The following is a 27,062-nucleotide window of genomic DNA, read 5'->3' as shown; positions in this document are numbered from 1 at the left end:
CCTCTCATCTCTTCTCCGTTCTGACACTTCCCCCTGTTAGCTTCTCTGAGTGCCTGTGACTTTCCCTCCCCTCGCCTTCCGCTCAAGAAGCATCATCCCACCTCCAAGTGGGGGAACAGACAATTTCCAGGAACCTTTTTTCTCAGTGTCGCCTCCATTCCCACTGCTCTTTCAAGCTCCTTGGCAGTCGTTCCCCTCTCTGTTCTGGGCAGTGCAACCTCTCTCTGCTGCCTGCCCACTCTTTTCTTCTCGAGACCTCCTAGCATCCTTACATACTTGCTGTAGTATGCAATGGCTTTATCTCCGGCTTTGGTTTCTTTTTGCTCACTGAAAACACTGGAAAATAGCCACTCTTTCCCATGATTTGTTCCCCTGTTCTCACCTCTGCCCCTCTGCGCCCCTGGAGGCAGTGAGTCCAGGACTGGACTCCTGCCCCCTTACTACAGGCCGTTTTCCCTTGAAACTTCTCCAGCCATCCCTCCTCCCCCTTTCCTTTTAACTCTTGATCCATAAGCCCCCAGCCTCTTCAGCCTCCTCTCTCTCTGAGGTAAGCCTTGAACCCTTCCACTCATCCATAATAATGCAGTTTTTAGCATCCTTGTGGATGTTGCTCTTGACTCTTCCCTGTCCCTTCAACTTTTCACCATTGTCTCTGGATTCGTCCCATTTCAGAGCTTTTTTCACACATCTCTTTCCTCCTTTATTATTACTAAAAACATTTGTACAAACATCCTTTTCAGGATTTTGATTTCTCCTCTTGTTTATGCTCCTTTTGGAAAAATTCTTGCCACATGCAGTACAAGAATGCATGTGTGCATATGTAGTTCAGGTGAGAAATGCATGGAATAATGGCTACAAATAATACTGAGCCATGTAATTTGTACAGAGTTAAAGGAGCTTTTCCTCCTTGATATATGTCTGGGTAGCTCTATTGATAGGACTGGCCCAAGGACCCTTTTAATAGTGATCGTGTCATTTTTTGATGTTTGGAAAGCTCGTGCCAGACAACATGGGCTATTCCAGAAACACACAGTAACAATAATACATATTTTCTAAGATATATTGATTAAACATTGTGCACGTGCGTGCACATATATATATACACACACGTACATGTATACACATATGTAACTATATACACATGCACATACATGTCTGTTTTTAAGACACTATATTGGAGCACAGTATGCTGTGATGGAAAAGCATCATGTCATTCATAACAAAGTAGTGACTGTCCTGTGTTTCATCAAGCAACAAGTATTTTCAAAAGAATTTTAACATTCCTTTGGGCATATAACCAGACTGTGTCTTACTAGGACTTAAATTCTTGAAGTAATAGCATGAATCTGTAGATATACTTACCTGATCTTGACTTCCGATAAATATTAACTATCTGAGCCTCTTTCTACAAGACTTGAATTGTGCTAATGGCAAAATCTTCATTTAGTCTGATAGTGGAAAATTATCTCTTCCTTCCATGAAGCTATGTCACTATGTGGTCAAGTTTGTCTAAAAAGATCTGCTCCTGCATGACAATATTTGCATTCTTCTGACAGTCCAGAAAACACAATGCATTGGTTTAGTTAGAAGATTTGTGGTGTGAGCTTTTTTAATCATTTATTTTTTTTATTGCAGCCTGCAATGTAGGTTAGGTACAGTTAGGGTAGGCAGACGTTGAGGGGGAAAAAGTAAGAAAAAAAGTATGCTTGCTTTTACATTGCGGACTGTTCTCTTTTACATGTGTACAGAGAGACAAATTCCCTGGCAAGCACTAGAGTTTGCCATCTAGGCTGGTCCCCTTTTTAGCACAAAAATTGCTGTAGGGGGTTGCAAGTGCTGGGTCGTATTGATTGTTTCCTAGCACACTTATTTGTATTACATATTTTAGTTAATAATTAGTAATGCTTTTAGATCAGTTTCATTTGAAATACAAATCAATGAGCTTTATATATTCCCCGCTTTATACATAAATATGTCAGTCTCCAGTGGAGCAAGAGAGTTATCCCAGATTGTTTATACTGTATAATTATTAATCTGTAGTTTAATCTCCTTGTCTTCATGCTTTTATGGCTTGATCCCACTTGTTTCAGGGGATCTCAGATCTCATTAAAGGCACTCAACACCTTGCCAAATAAGTGCTGGAATGTGCCAGCTAGATCCTGTTGCATGTAGACCTCCCAGTGCTTCTCTACACGTGCACCAGAAATAGGACTGCTTGCCTTGTATCTTGTCATTTCCCCCTACAAAGCCTTATTTTGAACCACAGTAGGTTTGCCAGACTTGAGGTGCATAGGGTCATAGTTTTCTTGCTGTGATGTTCGTTCAGCCTGTAGTTAGAAAACCACCACCAAAGTGTCTCAGCTGAGGGGGAAGTAAAAAGGAAAATAAAGCTTGAAATTATGTGTAATTTTCCTATGTTCAACATTTTTTTGAGCTCTTCTGAAGCTCTGGTGCCCTCATGCTGTGGAGCAAAGACATGAGATCTCAACTGGATAGTGGGTTTGGGGCCACAGGTGCAGCTGTTGCTGTTGCTATTCCCATGGAAACCCATCTGACCAGCCAGAAACTTCGTAAAAGAAAGCCCAGGGCAGCTGATGGCTTCTGCTTAATGCTGCCTTGGAATCTGGTTAGTGACGAATCAGGGGGACCTGCAGACCTGGGCTCTGCTCACACCACCCATATTTGGCGCAGCATTGTAGGCTGCTCGGTTGTGATTTTGCAGACCAGTGGTGGTCAGCCAGCGCTGCTTGAGAAGCAGAGATCTTGTGACTCCCCCCCTCCTCCTGACCCACGTGGGCTCGAGGGTCAGGTTACACAATGGCACCTTTAGTTTGTTTAAGGTAAGGAAATTATGCACAGAAGCTGTTAAAAGAATATAAGGTTGTCAAGTCAAGTGAGAAATGTTATAACATCGCCTGCTCAGCCTTCAATTGGATCCTGTGTGCATGCGAATTTGACAGTCTTTAATTGCATGTCTCCAAGATCTATGGAGAATATAGCTTCTCAATTCACATCAGAAAAAGCACACAGACTTTTTTCTTCTCAGTAAAAAAGCATTTGTTCATACATCAAATATCGTTATCTCTTAAAGACTGTGCAAACTGTAGGTATGGGGTACATTCCATCAGCCGGGCAAAGCTTCCATAGGTTACAGCTTCCTAAAAACACAGCCCTGAGCAAACCTGCTATGGTCCTGAAAGTAGTGTGGCAACAGTGATTGCCACCTCGGGGACAAGGTCCTCTCTGATTTGTTTTGTGTTGCCCTCAGATATGGTATGGTCAGGTGTCCTGAGTGTCCATCCCCTTCTGAAAGGAGAGGGAAGGCAGAAGATAGCAGCAGGTTGCACTCACCACGCTGCTGACAGTGGAGAACAGCTTGGGATCTTGTGGATCTCCAAGCTATGGTCTGCAGAGACTAAGGGGAATGTCTGGTTTTGGTAGCCTCTTTCTCTACCAATAGTACGTTCCCCTTGAAGACAAATGGGCAAATGATGGCTGTAAACTAACCATAGAGGGAGAAAGTGACATCAGTGAATACCCAATTGCATAAACCAGCCTTATGGTGCTTTCAGTATAATGTAAATCTAAACCATTAGGGTTGTACAAGAACTACATTGTTTTTGTTAGCCAGCTCTTAGCATTCTGGGAGAGGCATTGGAGAGAATGAGACATGAACAAGAATCCAGAAGAGTTTCAGTGGGAATGGTTCTCTTAAAAACAGACTGGAAAATAAACATTTACAACTTGTTGCATGAGAAAATGAAACAAGAAGGGAAGCAGTTTGTCAAACGCTATTATTTGTGGACAGTCTTAAATAATGTAAATCACGGGGCCTCGAATCCTGTACGGTGACCTTGCGCAAGCAGAGTACACCACCTACCAGGAGATTATAAATTTATGCATGCACTGTACTCAGAACTGAAAAAGATGTTTTCCAAAGTTAGAACCTGTTGTGTTGGCATAACATTACATTTAAAGTAAAAAGTGTTGAACGCACTGGGAATTGTTGAAGAATATTCTGCCAGCTGCTCAAAATTATGATTTTACACTGCCATCAATAACAAAAAACGTTACTCTAATGAGAAGCCATTCTGGTTAAATGAAGAAATAGAAGTAGCGATAAAACATTAATTAATTGAATATCAAAAAAGGGAAAATAGAAAAGGCAGAAATGTTCCCTAGACATTTTTTGTATTTGAAACGGTGGAAGAGGATATGTCCGTCCTGTGTGATGATGTGGAAAGAAGAGAAAGGTTGCTGCTTATAGCATAGGAGGATCTGAGATAGGCAGGAGTAGTTGAAATTAAACATTTTCACATCCTAGTAACTTTTACATCTAGGAATCTTAAAGGAGGTAGCTGAAAAGCTCTGTTAAGTGGCTGTTAATTTATAATAAATCTTGGGAAACAGGGGAAATTCCAGAAAATTGGAGGGCTGCCAACTGTATTTCCGATATTTCAAAAAGATAAAAGGGATGTCCCAGGGAACTGAAGGCTGGTTTAGCTTGACGTCAGTCTAGGGTAAAATAGCGGAAGAGCTATTTCAGGATCTGTCAAGAGAGGACTTGGAGACTAAAGGTATAGATAATTCCAGTAGCAGTTGAAGAGAGAACTTGTTAAACAAACCTCTGGTTTTCTTTGCTCTGTCGGGACTGCAAGTCTGCATGATAAAGGCAACTGTTGAGATTGCCTTTAGGAGGCCAGATTAGGTGGTCCTTCCTGCCTTTCGGGTTTGTGAACTGTATAAGGAATGCCCTGAGATTAAAACTCCAATGCCAGAGTGCACTAATTCAAACAGAAATAATCCAGCCACTCTGTTTCCCTGGGATAAAGTGTGTCTTAGTTCTCGGTTTTGCATGTTAATCTTCTATTTGATTTGATTTGATGGTTTTTGCAGCTTTAAGAGTGTTGAGTACAGTGTAGTTCTGTGGGGGGCAAAGAAACCAAACAAACTTCAAAAAGCTGCATGAAGTTCAACAAATAATATGAGTATCCTCAAACAAAGATAAAATCCAAATTCTTCTTATAGCAGCCTTTGCAGTTTTAATCCCTCATTCTTTACCATGGCAAAGAAGCTTTCATAAGCTCCTCTGGAATTTACAGGAAAAGAAAAGCTTGTCATTGCCTTCTGCTGTCTTTGCAGTCCTCTAAGAAATATGTAGGTGCAGATGCTACGTTGGCTGTACTTACCCTCAGAACCAGGACCCAAATGCATCACATCTTTTCTTTCTCTCCTGGGCTCCTTCAGGCTGCAGTTGCACTTAGTCAAAATGCCCATTTCTGTCTCACAACCTCTCCTTACCTCAGCTGTAGCCTGGTCCTGGTAGGTGTTGGCAGCAGAAGTGATTGCTTTCTGTGCGCCTTTCTCCATGAGGTGATTTATTGTCTACAACAGGAAAGGCAGTTTAGTTCCAGAATAAGGGGTGGTCCACAGATAAAGGGACTTTAAATAGGAATCTAGGTACATGCCAGACTCTGAGGATGGTGGGAAGGCTTGTGACTCTTGCTTAAACCTTCTGATAACAAAATGGCAATTCTCAGATTCTCACAGGATCAAAATCACTGTCAGAATCCCTTGGCATAATCCAGGTGTCGCTTAGCACTTGCTTTGAGAGTTGTTAAATAGTCTTTTTAGTGACCTTCTGATCATTTGATGGTTAGTAAAACATGTGAAAATGGTTTTTTGCATGTGTTGATAGGCCTTCCAATGTTCAGACCTGTAAATCTGTGGATCCTAATGCAGTAGTCACTAGATTTTATTTATTTATTTGTTCATTTATTTTTAGATTAGTAAAAATCTATGATTTAACCATAAGGAAACATTTTTCCTTCAGTAAATATATTGTCAAAGGAGAACATTATTGTTGGTATCTGTTTGGTTGTGGAAAACGCTGCACAAGCAGATAGCGGCCCAGTCTCCAAGGAGAATGCAACACCTGTATTCTTTCCCAAGAGCAGAAGGTGCGAAGTTATACCCTACAAAATTCTGTCCCAAATTTAACCCAGTGACCTACTGCATGCATTCCTGCTCTTCACACATTAATCACAACAGACATGTTCCAAAGGACATGACAGTTTGTGTCCCAAGGAAACATGAAGGATATTCTGAACACCTGCTAACTTGCAGCAAAGATGAAGAGCTTGCATTTTGGAAAACAAAAAGGGACCAGATTTTTTCCCATAACAACTATGTAGTATGACAGGAGAAAATGGGCTTTTGTCATTTTTGAGTAGATGAAGATGTTAGCAGTGGTTTTGGCCATACCCTCCCATGCAGACAGAACTTCTTCTACCAGTTCTGCAGATAGGCTGGAAAAGCAGTAATTAGTACACCTTGAGAAGCAAAGAAAATTTAACCAGGAGACGTAATTTTGAGAGAGAATTTTTCTGTTTTCCTCTGGAAAAAAAAATCAAAAGCAATGCTCATTTGATAGGAACCAAAAATTTCAAGCACAGAGCTTCAGCACTGAACTCTGCTGGAGTTTTTTGGGCTTCCTTGAGAATAAAACATAAAGGGAATTAATAGCTTTTACTCAGATAATTTGTTGGCATAATCTTTCACATTAAAAGGCTGCTAAAAGGAGCAGCAGTGCCATTATGCATTTGTAGTTTCCAAACAGTGGTAGTGTTGGGTCAATATCGGCCTGGCCTTTGTTCTCATAGTCATATTAGCAAAAGAGATTTCAAATAGAGAGGCACATTCTTTACTATCCTGAAGTATTGTCATACTGGAAAGTAGCCTGGATATTTGACCAACTATTTATGCTTCAGCAATTTCATAATTTCAGACAGCATCGTAGTGCAAATTATACGTACATACATGTGCACATACGTCCATAGAGGTACGTGTAAATTTTTTAAAGGTTTAGGAAAAGGAGGAAAGCTATATCACTGTACCACTCCGCAACCAAAACTGCAAAATGCTCATTTAAAGCAAGGAAGGCAGCACCTAAATCTGGTGGGCCCTTGCCAGAATGTCCAGCCTCCATTGGTGTGGAGACCTTAAATCTTTTCAGAGAGGTCACCAAGCTGGAGGGCAAGTTAAAAAAAATCACTAGTTCATTTTTCCCTGTCTGATTCTTTGATCTGGCAATCTGCTTTACCCAAGAAGAACCCAAAAGGTTGTGTCTTTTCCCCAAGGTCCTGAAGCCATTGACCACTTCAGAAAAACATAATGTGTTGTTTGTTTTGCTTGGTGGTTTTTTGGCACCGTTTCAGTGTTGGGCATTCCCCATTCTGCTTTGAATAAGCTATTTTGAGTAACAGACTTGGTTCCGGTCCCCTTCACCGTAGCCAGCTACTGTACAGAGCAGTGTGAAAGCCATGAGAAGAGACTTTATTGGGGAAGAGTTCTGTGTTTCTCACTTTCCACGTACATATGTGTCAGTTGAGTGGCTTCTGAGAAATAAAGATAGAGGACAGTTCTTCTGTTGTTCCTTGTGTTTTCCTACCCGGGCTGTGTCTTCCCCCACCCCATCTACTATGCCTCTCTCCTGAAGACATCATCATTTCTATATAAAGGACATTGAAAATGCATGTTAAACTAAGACTGACTTACTAAGTGTAGGACAATTAGTAGTATAATCATATAGTTGAGTCATAAAAAGATGCCCATGTATACTTTGCCTAATAGGCCTGTATAGAATGTATATGTCAATGCATGTACCATGTGTAAACATTATTTGCATGTTAACTAAAGACTGTGAGCTATCATTACCTTGTTCAGCTGGTTTACTCCCTCAAGAAACAGTAACAACACAACCCTCTGAAGTCAAGAAATAGGTCTTATCTGTATGTGGAACATAAATCTATTTGGACTCTTCAAAGCAACCTCCACTGGGAATCCCTGCCTCCTTATGGTACCAATCTCTGAACAACCTGAAGCACAGTTTCTTTAGAGTAGACACCTGGGGTTTAAATAAACATTCATCATGGAGACCTGGGCATCCTGACACTAATTTAAAAGAAAAAAAAAAAACTAACAACAAAACCGAACAAAAACCCAAGATCCATTGCAGAAATGAAGCCGTGGTACATTTCTGTTTGTGTGTGCAATCTGCAAATCACTGTAAGTAACCAAAATGCTGCAGACAAAAGCTACATTCAGCAGTTCTGTTTAAAGGTCTGCAAGATCAGAGTCCCTTTTTTTTTTCCGCTACTCTCTGTCCAGTATAACAAAGCCAGTAAGTGACTTTTCCAGTGGGACTTAGTTCCTACATCAAAGCCTTTGTACTGTGATGACATATAGGCTGTGCAAACACAGCCATTCCACGATCTAGAGGATGCATCCCCATTCCTGTTGGTTTAACCTAAGGAATGAATTTCCAGTATTCTTGTCTCTACTTCGAAAGCATGTGAAGATTACCATACAGAAACAGGGCTCATGGCCCAGCTCTGCAGCCAGCCTAGGCACTGATGCTTCTGCTCACTGCCTGTGGTGTAGGTCATCAGGGACCAGTTTGTGGCCCTTGAACCACGTGCAGCTGTTTAGCAATTCAGAGGGTGCTCCCTGGGCTGTGAACGCTTGATATGTTGGAGCCATGTGGCCTCCTCAGCAATGTGAATTCTTGCCTTTAGGAGATGTTACCAGATGTCTGCAGGGCCCTGCTGCGTGCCCAACCAGACCTGCCTCTCTAGAGGGCTCATCATTAAATCGTCTCTTGGGCTTCTCTCAGCTATCTCCCTTCCCACTCATGGTCAAATGAAGGTCTTGCTTTGAGGCAGTAGGTTCAGAAGCACCAGCCATCACTATCAGCAGCAACATGTCTATAGCGACCAGCCAAGAATGCTCTACAGTGTCTTTTCCACTTGCCCATGTATCTTCTGCTTTACAGAAGATGTTACTTGAACAATGTGAAAAGCTCATTTCTGAAGACGTTCTTGCTAATGGCCCTGGCACCCACAGTACATTTGGCAGGAGGCAAGCCCATGTAGCCTGGCAGCCCACTAGTCTATTTTCAATTATCTGGGGTGCTCAGAGAAGAAGACATTAATATTGCTGAGGATGACATAGCAAATTACTACTGCTCCCTAACCTTTTTAAATTGCTAACACTGTTGTAATCTGTAATTACAGAAATCAGTGTGAGAATTGTGGCACAGTATAATTATCTTTCCTGATACTTTATTGCTGTATGAATTATTAATCAAAATCAGTCTTGTATAGTATTTGCAGCAACTAAGAAGAATAATGTATAATTAAATTTAGTTATTTCTATTTTTGTGCTGGTGTTTTATGATGTTGTAATTGATAATTAATTGGTTAAAAATTCATACAGTTCTTGGGAGTTTCATATGACTATGACTGCTCAGTATTCAGCATTTATTAATTGAATAATGGGCTCACTGAAGAGACCTTTGTATATAGTCTTCTGTCATTACAGTGAGCTCTCAAAAATGGTGAATTAATCATTAGGCCTTTCAATAGTTTCTTTTTAAAGGAAAGCAGTGACAATATAATCATATCCTTTGTTGTTACAGCTATAATTGAGAGATCGTAATAACCAATTATAAGGATGGTCATTTTAGGAGCTCCGAAATGTCACGTTATTGATAAATTTCTTTAAAACCAAAGTGTTGATTACACAGAACAAGTCTTTTCATAGAAAAAATATTAGGAGATGGGGAAGGAAGCCTGGAAAATTATTTTCCTCCCACTTGCCACTTAAAAACAGTGAATGTTTATCCCTAAAAACTGTCAAGTCTGATGTGCTTTTGCTGCCATTTGTCAGAAGTACAAGTTGCTCTCAACTTTTTCATTATTTTATCATCATTCTCCCCATTTTTTTCCTAGCACCTTTTGCTAAATTGTTAGGGGAAAAAAAAAATCATAGAAAACCTCAGAACAAAAGAGCATTTTTTCACGCTCTCTGCATCCTATTGAACAGAAATACTGTCAGACGTTTACATGCAAATCTGCTGTGCAGACTCTCCAGCTACCTCTGACCAAGGACCCTTAGATGCATTCAAGCTGACCACTTCAAGTTATTCCTAAGTGTCTTTTTTTTACTGTTAGTGGAGCTCATTGGAAGAATGTGAACTGGAACTAAAAATAACCCAGTTCAGTATTGATCCTCTCTTAACACGATCAGGAGAAAGCTGGGAGTCACCTTGTATAGCAGGATAAAATGTGAGCTCCAGCTTATGCTTCCAGACAAAACCTGCAGTTCATTTTACACCAGGTCAGGTACTGCAATTCCTAAATGAGAAATCGCACAGCGTTACCTGTTGGCTTCCATACTAAAATGTAGCGTTACAGGCATAACGCAGAAATACTGATAAACCTTCTCAGGCCTTTACCGTGAAGCTTTTGGGAGTCCTCTGTGCTGTTGTAGATCTGATGTCCTGCTTGCACCTCCTGGGATACAAGTGAGCTTTTGTCTCATGGGATGAGATGATGCCTTTAGGCTCCCTTTTTCCCCCATCCTCTTCCTCACTGGTGCTTTGCCATGGAGAGGCTACAAAGATGCTTCCACTGCAAGTCTGTGCACCTTTTATGAATTGAGCTTAATATCTGATAGTTTCTTGTGTCCTAAACCCCCCACTCCGCTAGAGCCAGTGGGAGCAGGAGCCCCTGGTGTCAGTGACACCCACCACACGTAGTCTTTGAATGAATGTTTTGTACTGCTTGCCCTCAACAGCTTAGTCCCATGCAACTTCAGTGCCCATTCAGGAGAGGGGCATGCAGAGCAGCATGCCCATCATTGTCTCCTGCATTTGGGGGCAGGTGAGGAGTCTAGGAGGGGCACGTGTGAAGGTGTTTCATCTGTGTTGACATCCATCAGATAATTTGTTTCTGAGACAATGGTTAGTAGGTTAGGAAAGACAGATAATCCAGGCACATTCCTCTGCCCAGGCAGTTTGCTGTTGGCCAGCATGCTGAAGCATGTGAATATTCAACCTGTGTAAACTTGTACCCTGAGTAAAGTGGCCCTGGATATTTTTATTAGGAGTGACTAATACTTTTACAAATCTGGTGTGTTCTTTTCCCGTTAACATGCAGCAGAGGTCAGTTGTACATGTGGTTTATTGCAGTGACTGTGAAATCTCTCATGAAAAACAGAACAAGCACCTTCCTATGAGTACAGGATACTATTTCAGTTCATTTCTATGGTCAGGAATCACAGCTCTTCTTTTTACAAATTCTACATTTGTCTTGCTTCTTTTACTTGGGTGTCCTCTCCTATTTGCACCAGAAACAATAAATATCAGTGCTGCTTTGACCTTTTTATTTTGTATTTTTTGTATAGTGTTTATTGAATTGATCATACATGTTGAGGAGGGCTTTTTCTCTTTCCTTGCCAATAATCTTCGCTGTTCTCCTGAGGATTTCTTGTTTCCCTGTTTCAACATCAATAGTCAGATGCAGAGACTACACAACAGTGTACTGTACCAGAAGTAACTAGAAAATATATCTCCTTATTAAAATATTTCTCTCTCTCTAAAATCTGTCTTAGGTGATGACAGTCTGTCTGTCTCCAGTCTGTCTTTTTCGTGAGACTTCAAATTGAAATTGAGATTCCAGGTCAATAGGTTCCTGTTTAGTGTGACGGTGGTCAAACACTGCAACAGGTTGTTCAGAGATGGTGTGGGGTTTCCACCTTTGAAGAGTCCTTAGCAGACTTTTCTAGGTCACCCTGCTTTGAACAGAGATGCTGCACTAGACAATATCTAGAGTTCCTCCCAACCTCAAACATTCTATATTTTTTTTTCAGAGTGCCCTGGATTTAGTGTGTCACCTTGTTAGTGTCTAAATCTTTTTTATATTGTCTTTTTTAAATTCCCAACAATCCCTATTACCTTTGACATTTGAACTAATTTTATTAATTTCGGTCTCACTGTGATGGTCTGTGGACTTCTTGATCGCTAATCAATGTAGGATCATCAGATAATTCATGTTGGAAAGGACCCGAGGAGGTTCCTAGCACAACCTGCTGCTCAAAGCAGGAGAGCTCTGAGATCAGAACAGGTTGCTCAGCACTATATCCAGTCTGGTCTTGAAAACCTCCAAGGATGGAGATGACACAGCCTGTCCAGGCAACTGTTCCTTCGTTTTCCTTACGTCCAGTCTAAACCTGTGTTGTTTCAAATTGCTCCCAGTGTCTGGCTCCATCTTCTCGATGACCTCACTGTAGGAGAAGCATGCTGATTTTAGGACCCTGGTACACCTGGGCAGTCTCCCATCCAAGTACTAAGTGTGCCCAACCCTGGTTCAGCTTCAGAAACCAGAGGAGTTCAGGCGTGTTGCATGGTGTGACCATAGGCAGATGTGAGCCAGTACTGCTGCTGTTTTGTTTCTGGGGGAATTTCACTGTTAACCTGCTGAAAATTGCCTCTGCGTCCCTTCTCTGTTGAATACAGTTTATCCTAAGTGATTTCCAGTCTGATGCAACTTCTCACCTTAAGACAACTAGCAGCCTTTTGTAAAGGTTTTGTCAAAGGATTTCTGAAAGTCAACACTAATTACATGTACCAGTGTTCCTCACTGCTAATATGACACACTTCAGGAATTTTAATAGAGCCCATCAGAGACATGACTTCCCCTTGCAGAAGCCATGCTGCTTTGTCACGATGATAATTTGCCTGGTTAAGCGCTCTGTAGCTCTGCCACGATCAAAATTTACATTTTCACGTAGTTAACCCAGTTCTGATGCAGGACTTTCTGGTCTGCCTTGATAAGATTTTCTCTCCCCTAATGTTTCCCTTTAAAAACGGACACCACATTGCCTGCCCTCTAGTCTTGTGAGGCAGGAGCTGGTTTTTTTCATAATAGGTAATGTATTTTTGGTAGCAGCTCAGGCAGTGTGTTTATGCGTCTTGGAGAGTTTTGAGCGAGTGCCAGGCAGTAGAGATGACACACTACAAACTGAAGTGATTCGTATGTTCCATGAGCAACTTTTTTGGTCTCCTGAGGTTTCGTGTGCCTCCTCCATGTTGCCCATGCAGAAGGGCTCAGTGGGATCTCCCACCCATTGCTGTGGAAGGACCGTGTAAGCAACGTTCCAATTTGCTTCACTGCAGTTGCTGGCCTTTACCAGCAACATTTTGGCGAGGTTTCAATGGTGCTTTCCTTGCCCACAATAGTTCGTGCCAGTTTCTGGAAACTTTTGTTTCAAAGAGGCTTTTTCTGGCAGTATGGTGACCTATATGCAAACAAATGCACAGCATGTTCTTTTGAGCCAGAGAGAGGCTTGCTAAGACATTCTCTCTTCAGTTTGAAGAAATACCAAGCGTGTAGCAATGATTTCCATGAAGAAGGTTCTGCAAACTCGGCATAATACTGAGTTCAGCATAAAAATATGTGGTTTGAATTAATACTGTATAAAAGCCTTCCAGCCCGGCTTGCCTCAGAGTTCAGAGTTAATACCCGATCCCTGCTTTTCTCTTCCGAGGAGAGGGGAAAAAAAAAGCTGAATTCTGCTAATTTTCTTGCTACTACACGCCAAAGCCCTACAGTGACCTTTTCTCTTTGCACTCTAAACCCATTCTCTGTGAAAATGAACAATATACTTCCCACTTTCACCATCTTGCTCCTGTCCTGCAGGATAAAGCCCTCTTGGGAGAGGAAACACCTCATGCCTGGAGGTCATTCAGTCGATGGCAGATCGTGGAAAAGGGAAGACTGTAAATCACTTGCGTTGAGACATTAAAAGCTGGTAAATAGGTGGTCCTGAGCTGTAGCCCAGCCCCAGCTTCCCTGCGTGCAATGCAGGGCTCAGGGTGCTTCCTGGAGCAGGCAGGGGCATGGCCAGGGGAAGTCTGTCTCCAGCTGAGGTTGCAGCCGCCAGCCAGGGCATCTACATGCGCTCTCAGCAGTCTCGGAAAGGGGCACGGCATGGATCCACTTTCAGGAAGCCCCTGGAGTCACAACAGTAGCCTCAGGAAAGCATGGTGATATAAGCAGCTGGGTGGAGGTCCTTCCCGGGAGCATAGCTAGGGATCCGCTGGAGCGGATGGTGCAACTTACAGCCCCAGCATCTCAGTACATCGGTCAGGTTTCCTAGCACAGAAGGCAGGCTCGCTCACCAGCGGGGAAATACACCGTGGTATTTTCAGCACTTCACAGGGCATGCAATGAATTGTTTTAAAAAATACACTTGATAAGAGCTGTAGTTAAAAAGTGGGAAATTACTAATTAGTAACTTAAGCAATTCAGGGTTTGATTCACACAAATTGCACTATTACTATAAAAAAGAATTGCAATTTCAGGCAAACAGTGTTTTTTGTTTTTTAAAAAGGTACTGAAAATATAATTGATGGTCTGTTCATTACCTGCCAGGTTTCAGGTTTCTTGTACATTTTTTCATCATCTGAGACATTACAGGCATAAGACATGCCTGGAAATAAAGAAAAAAAAAATAACACTTTCCCCTTTGCATTGTCATTTGCAACTCTCAGATTTTCCCACTAGATTGTTCTTGTAAACTCTTGCACTTCATAGCATGCAAGAGTGACCACTTAGAACATCATTATAATGCTATCGTTAGCATCAGAGTTCAGTTACACAGAAAGCTATGAGTGGGATGAGCTAAGTATCATTTTCTCTTTTACCTTACTGGAGTGCTAATAAAATGATTGCTGTCAATTCTTCTCGTTAGTCTCAATTTATGAGGAGAAAAAAAAAGAAATTTCATCTGGTTAAGAAATCCAACTGATAGCATAAAAATCCCCAAAGTGTCTCCCTCCCCTACATCCATATTTATGCAGATAAATAAGTAGCTGTGTTTCTTCTCTCTAGACATGATGTCAGTGAAGGGCTAATCTGGGTTGGTTGGTTGGTTTTTTTCTGTTCATATAGGTATTTCAGCGGGGTACTTAGAAATGTGGCATGAGTCAGCAGTAAATGTTGAAAATACCAGTAAAAGAAAAGCTGTAAGCATCCCGGTAAGACTTCCAGTAATATTATAGTTTTGTAATGTTGACAAAAATACCTATTTCGTAGAAAGAGTCATCATAGCCACTGGCTTAAAACACTACCATAAAGGTGGGAAGATGGAGTTATCATTGAGAAATCTAGTAAATACTTAGAAGTAAGAAGCGAGTCCTCATAGATTCATTCTTGTCTAGGTTACCGGTATCTTTTGAATGACACTGTAGGAAAATGGTACCCTGATTTGAACTCATGGCATGAGAAATGGTTTGAATTCATGCTGTATCTACTCAGAATCACAGAATCACAGAATCGTCTAGGTTGGAAAAGACATTGAAGATCACCTAGCCCAACCATTAACCTAACACTGACAGTTCCCAACTACACCATATCCCTCAGCACTATGTCAACCCGACTGTTAAACACCTCCAGGGATGGGGACTCCACCACATCCCTGGGCAGCCCATTCCAATGCCTAACTACCCGTTCTGTAAAGAAATACTTCCTGATATCCAGACTAAACCTTCCCTGGTGCAACTTGAGGCCATTCCCTCTTGTTCTATTGCTTGTTAATTGGTTAAAGAGACTCATCCCCAGTTCTCTGCAACCTCCTTTCAGGTAGCTGTAGAGGGCGATGAGGTCTCCCCTCAGCCTCCTCTTCTCCAGACTAAACAACCCCAGTTCCCTCAGCCGCTCCTCATACGACATGTGCTCCAGACCCTTCACCAGCTTCGCTGCCCTTCTCTGGACACGCTTGAGTAATTCAATGTCCTTTTTGTAGTGAAGGGCCCAAAACTGAACACGGTAATCGAGGTGCAGCCTCACCAGTGCCGAGTACAGGGGTAAGATCACTTCCCTGTCCCTGCTGACCAGCTATTTCTGACACAAGCCAGGATGCCACTGGCCTTCTTGGCCACCTGGGCACACTGCTGGCTCCTGTTCAGCCGGCTGTCAATCAACACCCCCAGGTCCCTCTCTGACTGGCAGCTCTCCAGCCACTCCTCCCCAAGCCTGTAGCGCTGCTGGGGGTTGTTGTGGCCCAAGTGTAGCACCCGGCATTTGTCCTTATTGAAGCTCATCCAGTTGGCCTTAGCCCATCGCTCCAGCCTGTCCAGGTCTCTCTGCAGAGCCTCCCTACCCTCGAGCAGATCAACACTCCCACCCAACTTGGTGTCGTCTGCAAACTTACTGAGGGTGCACTCGATCCCCTCGTCTAGATCATCAATAAAGATGTTAAACAGGAGTGGCCCCAAAACCGAGCCCTGGGGGACACCACTCACGACCGGCCTCCAACTGGATTTAACTCCGTTCACCACAACTCTTCAGGCCCGGCCATCCAGCCAGTTTTTTACCCAGCGAAGCGTGTGCCCATCCAAGCCGTGAGCAGCCAGTTTCGCCAGGAGAATGTTGTGGGAAACGGTGTCAAAGGCCTTACTAAAGTCAAGGTAGACAACATCCACAGCCTTTCCCTCATCCAATAAGCCGGTCACCCTGTCGTAGAAGGAGATCAGGGTGTATAATGTACTAGCAAAGGAAAATGCTGCAAAGATCCGCGTTAAAAACTGACAGAGGAGGAATTTTGCTTCTATGCACTAAAATGGTCAGATCTTTACAGTGCAGCAGTATTATACCAAAATACTGCTGTCTGTTGCCCCTAGCCCTGTATGCCTGTGAATCTTACCTCTCAGAAGGCGGTTGTTCGCAATAGGGAAAAATAATTCCTTAAAATACTTGAAGTCTGTGCATTTGCATGACTTTCAACAGCAGATAGAATAATACATACAAATAATCCTTTTTCCTGTGTAAGCCCTAAACCAATCATTTTTGGTTTGAGGTACATAGTGTGTTCAGACACAGCACAGGCTTTTACACTTCTCTACTCAGAGAAATTGAAATGGGAAAATAATGCAGAGGATTCAGTCTGGTGCTGAGCAAAAAGTTTGGGGTAAAAGAATTAGTTCAACGTGTTGAAGTGCGAAGTTCGTGTGGTGTCGGGTGTTGGGGGAAGCTGATTACCACCACCATGACCACTGCAAGTCTGATCCCCACGTTCAGAGACATTGCCAGTTCTACATGTGTCAGAAATTGCAGAACATCAGGCAGAGAAATTCCAAGCTCAGACAGTTGTAACGGGTATCTTACATCCCTCCAACCTCTGCCCCGCTGTCAGGAGTGGGAGACTTACCTGCAGGCAGGAGCAGCCCCAGCACCCACGTGCTGCCCTGCCACCCACAGCTGGACTTCGACATGGGTCAAGGGATTTTCTTGGGTCTGTGGGTCTGGCATTCAGAAGCTGCTCTTTTCTGTAAATGTCATTAAACTGCTGGTGAAGGCATGTTGCTGTAGGCATACCTGGAAACAGATTTCTTCTGAAGCCACTAAACATCTTTCTCTCCCCCTTAATGCTTAAAATCGCTCTAATTCTGATTGAGAAATTAAGTTGCTGTAGTTAGTGGCTTGTCTTTGTCAGGTATGCTTCAGCCAAGGTCTTCAGTGTAAACATGCAGTACTGCCTGTCTGCTGGAGAATAGGCTGGGGTTTTGAGGGTTTTTTCCTTTAATCTGAAAATAACAGAAGCAAGCACTTTTTTTCATCATTAGATGACCCAACAGTCACTCTTGCATTTTTTGTTAAAATCTTCTAAAATTTCCCATGTCCCCATGTTATTGCCTCTACTAAATTGAAAACCATAGATGCATAGCCGGTGGTTGAAGGAAAGCACTTTGCAGTCCTTCTGAACCCTGTTTTGGTTTTGAGAGGGGAAGTTGTGGGGGAGTAGGTAATCGAAGCACAGTGGAGTGAAAGCTGGTGGCAATGAACACTCTTCCCAATATCTTTCCCAAGCAACTTGCTTGGTTTTAAGAATTAATGGGCTGCTTGGCCATGGTCCTGTGGTATCCAGAAAGTGGGCAGCATCCCACCACACCACGTTCACCCTGTGACTGTGTTGCTCCTGACCACTTTGTTTGTGTTTTCCTCCTCCCTTCTCCTCTGCAGGGTGTGAACGGCATGTCTGTGGATGAGAAGACTGACTCCCCCATGTATGTGTATGAGTCAACGGTGCACTGTACCAATATTCTCCTCTGCTTAAATGACCAGCGGAAGCAGGACATTCTCTGTGACGTGACGTTGATCGTGGAGGGGAAGGAGTTCCGCGCCCACCGGGCTGTGCTGGCTGCCTGCAGCGAGTACTTCTTGCAGGCCTTGGTAGGGCAGACGGAAAATGACCTGGTGGTCAGCCTGCCGGAAGAGGTACAGTATGTCACCGTGCCGCTGACGTAAACACGAGCCCCATCCATCCCGCGTGGTGAGGAAGACCTCCATGGTCTGCTAAGGTGGCCAAGGGGAGCGTGGCGCAGGTGTCAGTGCCTGCCCTGGCACGGCTCTGGATGTGATTTTTGTGTTTGAGTGGGTTGCAAATCACTGGAGGATGGACATGTTCGTGTCAGCCTTCCTCACCAGCAGTAGCTCCTAATAGTTACGGTGGCAAAGCTTCAAGATGCTTCAGCTCGCTTTTGTCGCTGCTGCTGAGGGAGTCGTACCCAAACGCTTAATTACCATAGCCTCGTTCAGGGCATTATCAGGACCCTGATATTATTCTGCTCTTCCAGACAGGAAATTTGAAAGGGGTGATGTGGCTTCTAGGCGACAGGTTATTGTTGAAAAATCATTTGAGCTGTCATGTTGTTGGGAGTCTCATTGCTATACACCCCTCTCTGGCAGTTCATATCCTCGTCCTCTTCTTTCCCTGCTCCTGGACCTCATTCAGCCTTGCTTTCTCTCGCCTCCCCTCACAGCGAGTTTGGGATTTAACTGCTTCAGGCCATGTATTTTCCACCAAGAAACCGTGAACACGGTCTGTCAAAAAGCAGGGTTTTTCTCATGTGGCATGGCTCCCACAGCAGGAAGCCAAGGGACGTAGAAAATACGTACCTCACTGGAAAGTTTACTTTATTTTACCACAAAATCTCACTGGCTGGCTTCCACCCCCACTGTAATTTCCTCACAGCCATGCAGCCGTGACAGCACAGCTACTGTGGGGCCCGCTGGTGGCTTTGCTGCCCACAAAGGGGAGACGTGTGCCTGCTGGCCAGGGCTGCCATCACCCTGCTCCTTGGCACTGCTTGCCTGGTGTCTCTGGCTGGGATGGGCAGCACAAGAAGGGTGGTGATGTACCCAGGGCACAGGACAGCAGTCGCTCAGTGGGAAGGTACTCTGGTTTTTCACCATCATTTGCTTAACACCCATGAAGAAGCATGGTATGTTTTTAAACTATGACACATCCCGAAGTGTCACACACCATTTTTCCCCCTCTGGTTTAGCTCTCCAGAGACTTCAGTGGCGTTGTGATGTTGTCATGACACAAGTTGGAGAGCATTACAAGAAGTAGGTCACTGGGTGTGATTTCATGAGTCTTGACACTGAATATTACTCATGAAGAAATTTCAACCCAGACATTTTGCATAGGAGTTTAGAGATATTGCAGAGGATGCACTAGGATGCACACTATGATTCTGCAGTGTCCACTAATAATTTCCAGTGGAAGAATTGAGTCTCAGTTAGTGTCACATAGCTTTCACACCGCAAAGCAAGGGCAGGAGCAGAGAGGTGACAAAACATGCCCAGGGCTACACAGTTACCAAGAGGCAGGAGAGTATCAGCACTCTTCTGCAAAGCCTTGGTGAGACCTCCATGTTTGATTTAGGTCCTGTCAGATAAAGACAAATAATTGAAATTCAAATAAGCATATACATGAGTGACCAAGATGTTCAGAAGAAGGAGCCTGGCCTAAAGGAGGAGAAGACAAGACCATGGCAGGTCCATACTGCTGGCGTGACAACTGCAACATGCTATAGGTCTGCGTAGGCAGAGGAGATGAAACGGCTGAGAGGAGGAGTTTCTCTTTAATACTAAAAGACAGTGTTGACACAAGCATTGATTGGTTTCAGCTGGCTTTTAGTAAAAGTAGATTGGAAATTAGCAGATTTCTAGTCACGGCAGCAATGAGGTGCTGAGCCACAGTCCAGTGGGCGGAGCAGGGTGGTGGAGGGATCATGATGTGTCTGCACTTGGTGACCCAGTTCTATGTTCATATGACACTAAAGATTTAAAACACAAAGGTTTGTCTTCCTGTGTGTTTTCTATGAGATACTATGTAAAAAAAAAATCCTCCAGTCCAACCTTAAATGATTTCTATTTAAGTGAATCCTCTCTGGATAAATGAAGTATTGGAGTTTCACATTTTGGAGTGTATCATTGCAATGAAAGATCAAAAAGTTTTAGTGACATAGGGTTACACTGGCTGCTGTTACAGCTCCAGTGAAGTCCATGGATTTGCAGAAGCAGTGAATCTAGTTCTTAAGGTTCTTCCCAGTACTCTGAAGTTGTCACGCTTCACCTAAGACCACCACTGTTATTTCGCCACGTGCTTCTACTAGTTGCAGAGCGCCAGGGCTTTAACTTTCTCATCCTGGAAAAGAACTGTCTTAGCTTATTAAAAAAGATACATACAGTTACCAATGCTTACTTGTACAGATATTTTTCACATGCAAATTAATTGCTGTTAACTGTATTGAATCTAATCTGCTTGGTGGCTACTCTATTTGAATAGCTGTGTGTGAGGTGGTCAGTTAAATAATTTCCTCACAAATGCTAGTCACTTGGGATAAAGAGAGCTGCCTGATGCACTTCATTATGTCTCAGTTACTCCTTGGTTAAGGTACATGCCTCTGCTTCTGGCATTGCTCTGCTTCAGAGTGCTGGGCGCTTTGGTAGGTGCCTGTACTTGGATATGGGAAGCGCCTCCAACAAAGAACAGTAGCGGAGCTCCCCACAAAAGGAACTGAAACACTCCTGGTTTTTAAGAGCTGATAGAGCAGGGGAAATACCATCTTAGTTATATTACGTTAAAAGAAGTTAGCAGGGTCTTTTTCGGTTCACAAGCTAATGGCTCTTTCCAAGGTTATTACTTTTAGTCCATGGTCTGCAGATCTCTGGCAGCCCATGAGTTATTTCTAAAGGTATCTGTGAAAACTGATTTAATCTGTCATGTAGGGAGTTATTCCTCCAGTGGAAAAGTTTAAAACAAAAGTTGAATGTTAATGCCCTGAGCCAATACTTTTTTCAGGCTTAGAGACAATTTACGTTGGCATATAGTTGTTACAGAAAAACAGAGGTTGAAAATAAATTTTAGATGTAGTCTTCACAGTTCAAAACTTTTCCGAAGGTGACGATGACTCGTAAATTGACAAAGCTATTTTTAAGCCAACCATACAAGCGTTGCATTTTAAATTCTGGCGTGGTTTGAAAACTGCTAAAGTATGCAGTTGTGGAGAAAGGGCATTGTTATTATTATTTCTCAAAGGTTTCATGTTGGAGCTGGATAAAGCTGTATATATAAAGCTTTTGCACTCATGTAATGTTGGTGTGAGGGAGCTTAACATCAAAACAAAAGAACTTATTTTTGATTATTCAAAGCGGTAAATCTGCCTCTGAAGTCTAAATTGCAGCCCTTTTTTTTGCTTCATAGCATGTTGGGGTCTTTTTGCTAATCTGGCATCCAGACATTGTTAACTGTTGTCTAGCTGAACAGTGAACAGATGTTTTTTACATTATTTCTTGTTTATATCCAATTACAAGTGAGAGCAGTCTTTATGATACGCCAGTCATTTCAGTACAAAGACATTGTGCACACACAGAATTGGGACTAGCTGAACTTACAGGGTTATAAACCACTGCAAAACTTTTGTGTTAGACATTTCAGGTCAGTTCAAGCATGACTTAAATATGCCTCAGTTCAAACCTTTCCCTGATCAACTCACTAAGACTGTATGGAGCTAATTCTGCACTGATTGAAGAGTTTCCATAAACCCTTTTGTGCTAGCCTTGGTAATTTGATTTCATACTACACCTTTTGTTAAAGCAACGTATTTTAGTGTGTAGGTAAGCGCTTGGAAAAACAGCCATGTAATAACAAGGGCTCAGATGTGGCCATGGTGTGTGAACTATCAGCCCTCAGAGCAGAGTTAGAGGAATGAAGTATGTCAGCTGCCTACAGCTAATAAAAAAGGACCCCGTTAGCTCTTAACTTCTGCGCTTTTCTCTTCATTTGCAGTTTTTTGTAAACAACTAGAACCTTGCCTGCTTTTCACCCAGGGTATTTTTCAGTAATTGTGCAGTTTTCCTCTAGCAGCTGCTGTTAAATGCAACCCAAAATTAATATTTTCCAAGAACTGAGTTTAAAGCTGTAAAGTTAGTCATTCACTCCATACCCCTAACTGTTGTTTTGTTTTATTTAATCATGAAAACTGGTCTTCCTTCTTTTAACAAGGCACTTAATTAAGCTTTTAATTCATGATAAGAAGTTAAATGGCACTTAGGAGGCTTTTTTAATGGTTTCCACTTCCCATCCAGATTACAAAAAAAGGTGTGATAGAGAGAGAGATACGGCTGTCAGCCAGGGGTATTGTAGGTCATGCCAATATTAGCTGGCAGCAGGCCATTATCCAATTAACATTGCTTCATCGCTGCAAGTAATAGCTCTCGAGTAGATGATTGAGTCATTCATGCTGTAGTGGTACTCTACTTTACTTGAGAAGGAGCCAGTGCTTCGTCAAATAGGCTTTTTATTCACTATTATTACCTGCCTGGCTTTGCTAATAGAAGTGCACAGTGCGTCTGTATGGGCAAGCTGAAAACTAGGCACTGGACAGAGCAGCATCATCTGTGCAAACACCTTATTCACTTGGTTTTCTGAAAGCTGAGGTTGCAGTTAAATGGTGAAAAGTCAGAAACAGCAACAACAAAACCCCTCAGTTGCATTAGATTCCTGCAGCTTAGAAATGAGATTCCTGACGTTGCTTGCATTTTTTTGACTTTGGGGTGTACATTGAAAAAACCTTTACCTGGTCATTCCAGCCATGAGAACACCAAATGCCTTTCTCTCTGGTGAAGTAAAACACAGGTGTTCTGAAGTAGTAGAACAAGCTTTCTCTAGCACTGGTCTGCTAGTATTCTTTATGTTATAAAACCAACCTGCTTCTCAAGTAGGTTGGTTAGTTTTACCTGTAACCCTTGAATTTCTTGAATCTGTTTCAGAGGGTGGTTACTGGTGACTTTTTTTTAGTACAATGAACTATCTGCTTGAAATGTTGCCTTCCAAAAGGATTAAACGGAGTTGTCTGTGGCTTACAAATCTTCCAAGGGGCAAAGGGAAGCAGCATCTCTTTTAGAAAGAGAAGGTGGGATGTACTTGGGGAGGTTTTTTTTTTTGTTTATCTGCACAGCTCTCTTCTTTGCTATTAAGAGAATGGTGTTCAAAGGAGACGCTAGCACACACCACGGGCTGAATTTCTCTGTGTTCTTACTTCTTTACTGCTCTTTGACGGCTGCTGTGAAACCTGCCATTTCCCCATGAGGTCTGGCCCTGTGAAATCTGTCATCTGCTTCTTCGGTTGACATGGGTTAAGTCCCTCACCCGGTTAATCTTTGCAAGCAGAAAGGCAGGACAGGACCTCGATTCGGATTCAAAGCTGGCAAAAGCTGAGTATGTTGGAAAGCGAAGGCATGCAGCACCCTGGGTGGGACTGAGCCAGGCATCTAACATTAGTATGTCTCGTAGCTGACAGGGAGGAGAAATACTGGCAGCTGCTAACCATCCATGCCAACCCACCAGCCTGAGGGAAAAATGCTGGGAATTAGCCAACAAAAGATGATTACGATGAGGAGAAAATCAAAGGCAGGATGCAGGAGGTCAACTATTACATACCCTGCTGGCTAAAGGCGATTACTATTCCTTTTAATCTCACTAGAAATAAACTATATTCTCTTACTTTGTCTCTTTCCTTTCTGTGTACTGTGTATATGTATGAATATAATATCTTTAAGGAATGCAGGGACTGAATGGGGAGTGGTCTGCACAGGAGCGTGGAGTGGAAGAGGTGATAAATGTGGGAAAGAGGAGCAGGAGAGCAAGAAGAAAATGTCTGCTTGGAAGTTTTTTTCCCAGCTGGACGGATGTCATTACACGAAAGACCCTTTTTCTTTGGCACCCCAGAGATGTATTAGAAGTAGCTAAGCTTAGTTCTTAGAGAATGGGAAGCATTAATGTGATTTTCTCTTTACATGACTGTATCGGCCATTGATGTTCCTCACAGATTGCAGCACTGGCTGGAATTATTTCTGCTTTGGCTCAGGAGGCAGCAGTGACCTGAAAACCTTCCTGAAAACCACCCCGTTCATCCATGGAGCTTTTTGTAGTCACAAGAGGTTGTATCCATCAGGCTTCTAATAAAGTCAGGCTTCAAACTTATTTACATTTTAACCTTACCTCAGCAATGCCACTTCAGTGAGTCCATATGGATGGAAGTTGGGTATTTAGTTTCCTAAATTCTTCTTAGGGAATGTGTTATTTTTCATGCTGACCACACAGAAGGATGACTGGAGGCTGCAGATCTGTAGTGAGAGTAAAACTGAGCATTCGGGTACTTTCTGAGGCCTTACATGGATACTAATTCAGGAGAAACCATGAGACAGAAATGGAAGTTGTTTTCTGTGTGTTGCTTATGTACCACAGTACAAGGTACAAACAATGTGTTTTGTTTCTAGCAGGTGAGCGATAAAACAGAAATGAGATCATCAAGATGTGCTATGAAATTCCATCCATGTCTCACTGCAAAAGCTTCCGGCACTGCCTGATTTTTCATGCCTCACATATGATGAAGAAACTAGCCACATGCTTTTTATCCCATGCACTGTAACGTCCATTATTTTCTGATAAGGGCTGTCTTGCTATTGATAATGCTTCTCTGATCTCTTCCAGTGGAGAAAAGCAAAATACATCTTTGTCATGTTGTGGGGAGAGCTAGGCTTAAAAAAGCAAAACAAAATCCATGCATACATGCATGTTAAGGAGAAAAATCTTGCAATAACTCCTTTTCCTCCCTTTGGAGGTAGCTGTACTATTTATTTATTTTTTTGAGTAATTATATAAAAATGTACTGTCAAAGGGGATATGGAGATGAATGTGCAGAATGAAATTCACCACTGTGATAAGTGGACTCAATTTCATTGCCTTTGTTAGACTCCTGCCTGCCACTAGTGCTAAATTGGGCTGATTGACTGTGATTGCACTCTCTACTGAAAAGGCAGTTCAGTGTGGAAACTTTTTCGCTTAAACATGACAAACATAATCTAAAATGTAAAAGGTGTCCGAAAGAGCAAGTTCTAGAGGTGAACTATGCTAAGGGCATCAGCAGAAGCAATAAGGATGTGTAACAGGGGTTTGGGATTTTTTTTTTTTTTTTTTTTTTTTTTTTGCTGTATTGAAATATATATGTGGTCATGAATGAAAATGAGGTGGCTGAGCCATGCCTGCACCTCAACCACTGTGAGCACTCTGGCCCTGCAGACTGAAAGATCTCCTCCTCTCCTCCCCCTCCACCTTTGATTCTCTTACTTTTGCTTTTTCTCCCTCTAAAAAAGCTTTGAATTTCTCTAATGCCAGCAAACTATCTGCTCTTTTAAGAGTCCAGAAATACAGGCTGAGCATTTGCCATTTGAATAAACAGACAGATAAGGCTCTGATAAAACACCCCTTAGCTTCACCACATCAGAGACCACAACCTGTAAGGTACTTTCTGATCCCAGTACCAAGCTTTGTTTCATTGCTGTTCCCAAGACCCAAAGAATATAAGGTTTTATCTCCATACAGCACTTTCTGACAAGGATTCCCCAGTGAATAATGTCAGACTGACTGTTTTTCTCAGCTACCAGTGAAATTGAGTATGTTATGGGGTGGAATATGGCATGTATTCAAATGATGCATTGCAGCAGTCAACAAACATTAAGGCTAGGAAGTATGGTTCAATTTGGAAGTGAAATATGGGGTTTAGGTGAGCAGAAGGCAGTTGAGTAGTACTAGGATTTGGGAATGAGATGCTCTTTGTGAATTTTACGGGCAGGCTGTTGGGTTTTTTAGAGGAACAAATAGTCACACTCTGTTACATGTTCCATGCAAGCTCTGAAGAGAGAAATGGCTGGTTTATTCCAAGACTTCTGTGCAGTGCTGTATTTTCATCTGTCCCACTTTGATGGGGTACCGCCAGTGAACACCTCCGAGTCCCAGTGCAGTCTAACACTACTAAAAGCTGTGTCATTGGGCGCTTTATTTACTTTAATAAAATAAATAAATGGGAGCAACTGTACTTGGTCAAACTACAGGTCTGTCTAGCCCAGGCTTGGTTTGTTTTAAAAATGAGATTTAATTTCTCTGAAAGAGCTTGAGAGAAGGCTTGTGTGGTTGTTTAAAGACTTAAATGAAAAAAAAAGTATCAGGCATATCTCTAGGAAGCACGTTTTAATTTGCTGGGAAAAGATACATTGGAGCCACTGGCAGTTGTTTTGAAGCCAGATTAAAATCAACTGAAAAATTTGGCATGTGTTTTTAGCAACAAACTGCTCAGTGATGTGTATGACTACATTGTTTCATCATTGTAAGGAGAGGGACAAGCTTTAGACACTCCTTGAAGAAGTTTGATGCTCAGTGCAAATATAGTTGAGTGGAATTTAAGATCCTAAGATAACATAGATCAGATTTGCTAGTAAATCTTCCTGTCCTTCTCTTTGCTTAATCTGACCTTATAAGAGCAGATGGCATCAAAGTGTGCAGTTAACCGTAACTGTTTCCTGCACACAGTAGTTGAAATCTTTTTTTTATTTTTTGTTTTATATTATGGGATTTTTTTTTTTGGCATAAAGTTTGCACAATATATCTTTTGGGTCACTTAAGAGTCAGCAGTGGAGGCTTTAGAAGACTTTGTGTAGAAGAGAAGGTTAATTGGTAATTGAAGCAGCACTGGGAATCTCTTGCCATGACCCAAGGACTGCTGCTAGCTGGAGGTCCGCAGTTAAAATAGCCGTAACTGGGCTGAGAACAGGAGAGAATCGTGGTGCTAGCACTTTCAGTAAAACCAATATATAAACAAGGTGTCACCAAACAGCTGGAATTGAGAGGTAACAGCTCTGAACTTAAATAATGGTAACAAAACCTTCAGTAGTAGTTTTTTGAGGTCTCTTGTGAACAAATAAAACATTGTCATCACCCCTCCGCAAATGCTGGGGTGGAATATGATGCATCGGATGGGCATTACAGCACAGGTCTGCGCATCAGGCCAGTGATGATTAAATTGCCTTGTG

General features: G+C 42.4%; 1 protein-coding gene across 5 annotated transcripts in view; it reads left to right on the top strand.

Annotated features, from left to right (window-relative positions):
* The window catches only part of BACH2 (BTB domain and CNC homolog 2), a 193,751-nt gene that overhangs the window by 126,178 nt on the left and 40,511 nt on the right, over nt 1–27,062 (top strand). For all 5 annotated transcript variants that reach the window (XM_074862085.1, XM_074862081.1, XM_074862084.1 and 2 more), the window contains one exon: nt 17,865–18,119. In XM_074862085.1, coding sequence (XP_074718186.1) covers nt 17,877–18,119 — 243 coding nt within the window. In that variant the 5' untranslated portion in view covers nt 17,865–17,876. The remainder of the gene's footprint in view (nt 1–17,864; nt 18,120–27,062) is intronic.

Source organism: Strix uralensis, chromosome 3 (assembly GCF_047716275.1).
Source record: "Strix uralensis isolate ZFMK-TIS-50842 chromosome 3, bStrUra1, whole genome shotgun sequence".
NCBI classification, from domain to species: domain Eukaryota; kingdom Metazoa; phylum Chordata; class Aves; order Strigiformes; family Strigidae; genus Strix; species Strix uralensis.
The sequence above is the reverse complement of the archived record's forward strand: the minus strand, read 5'-3'. Positions and strand labels throughout refer to the sequence as shown.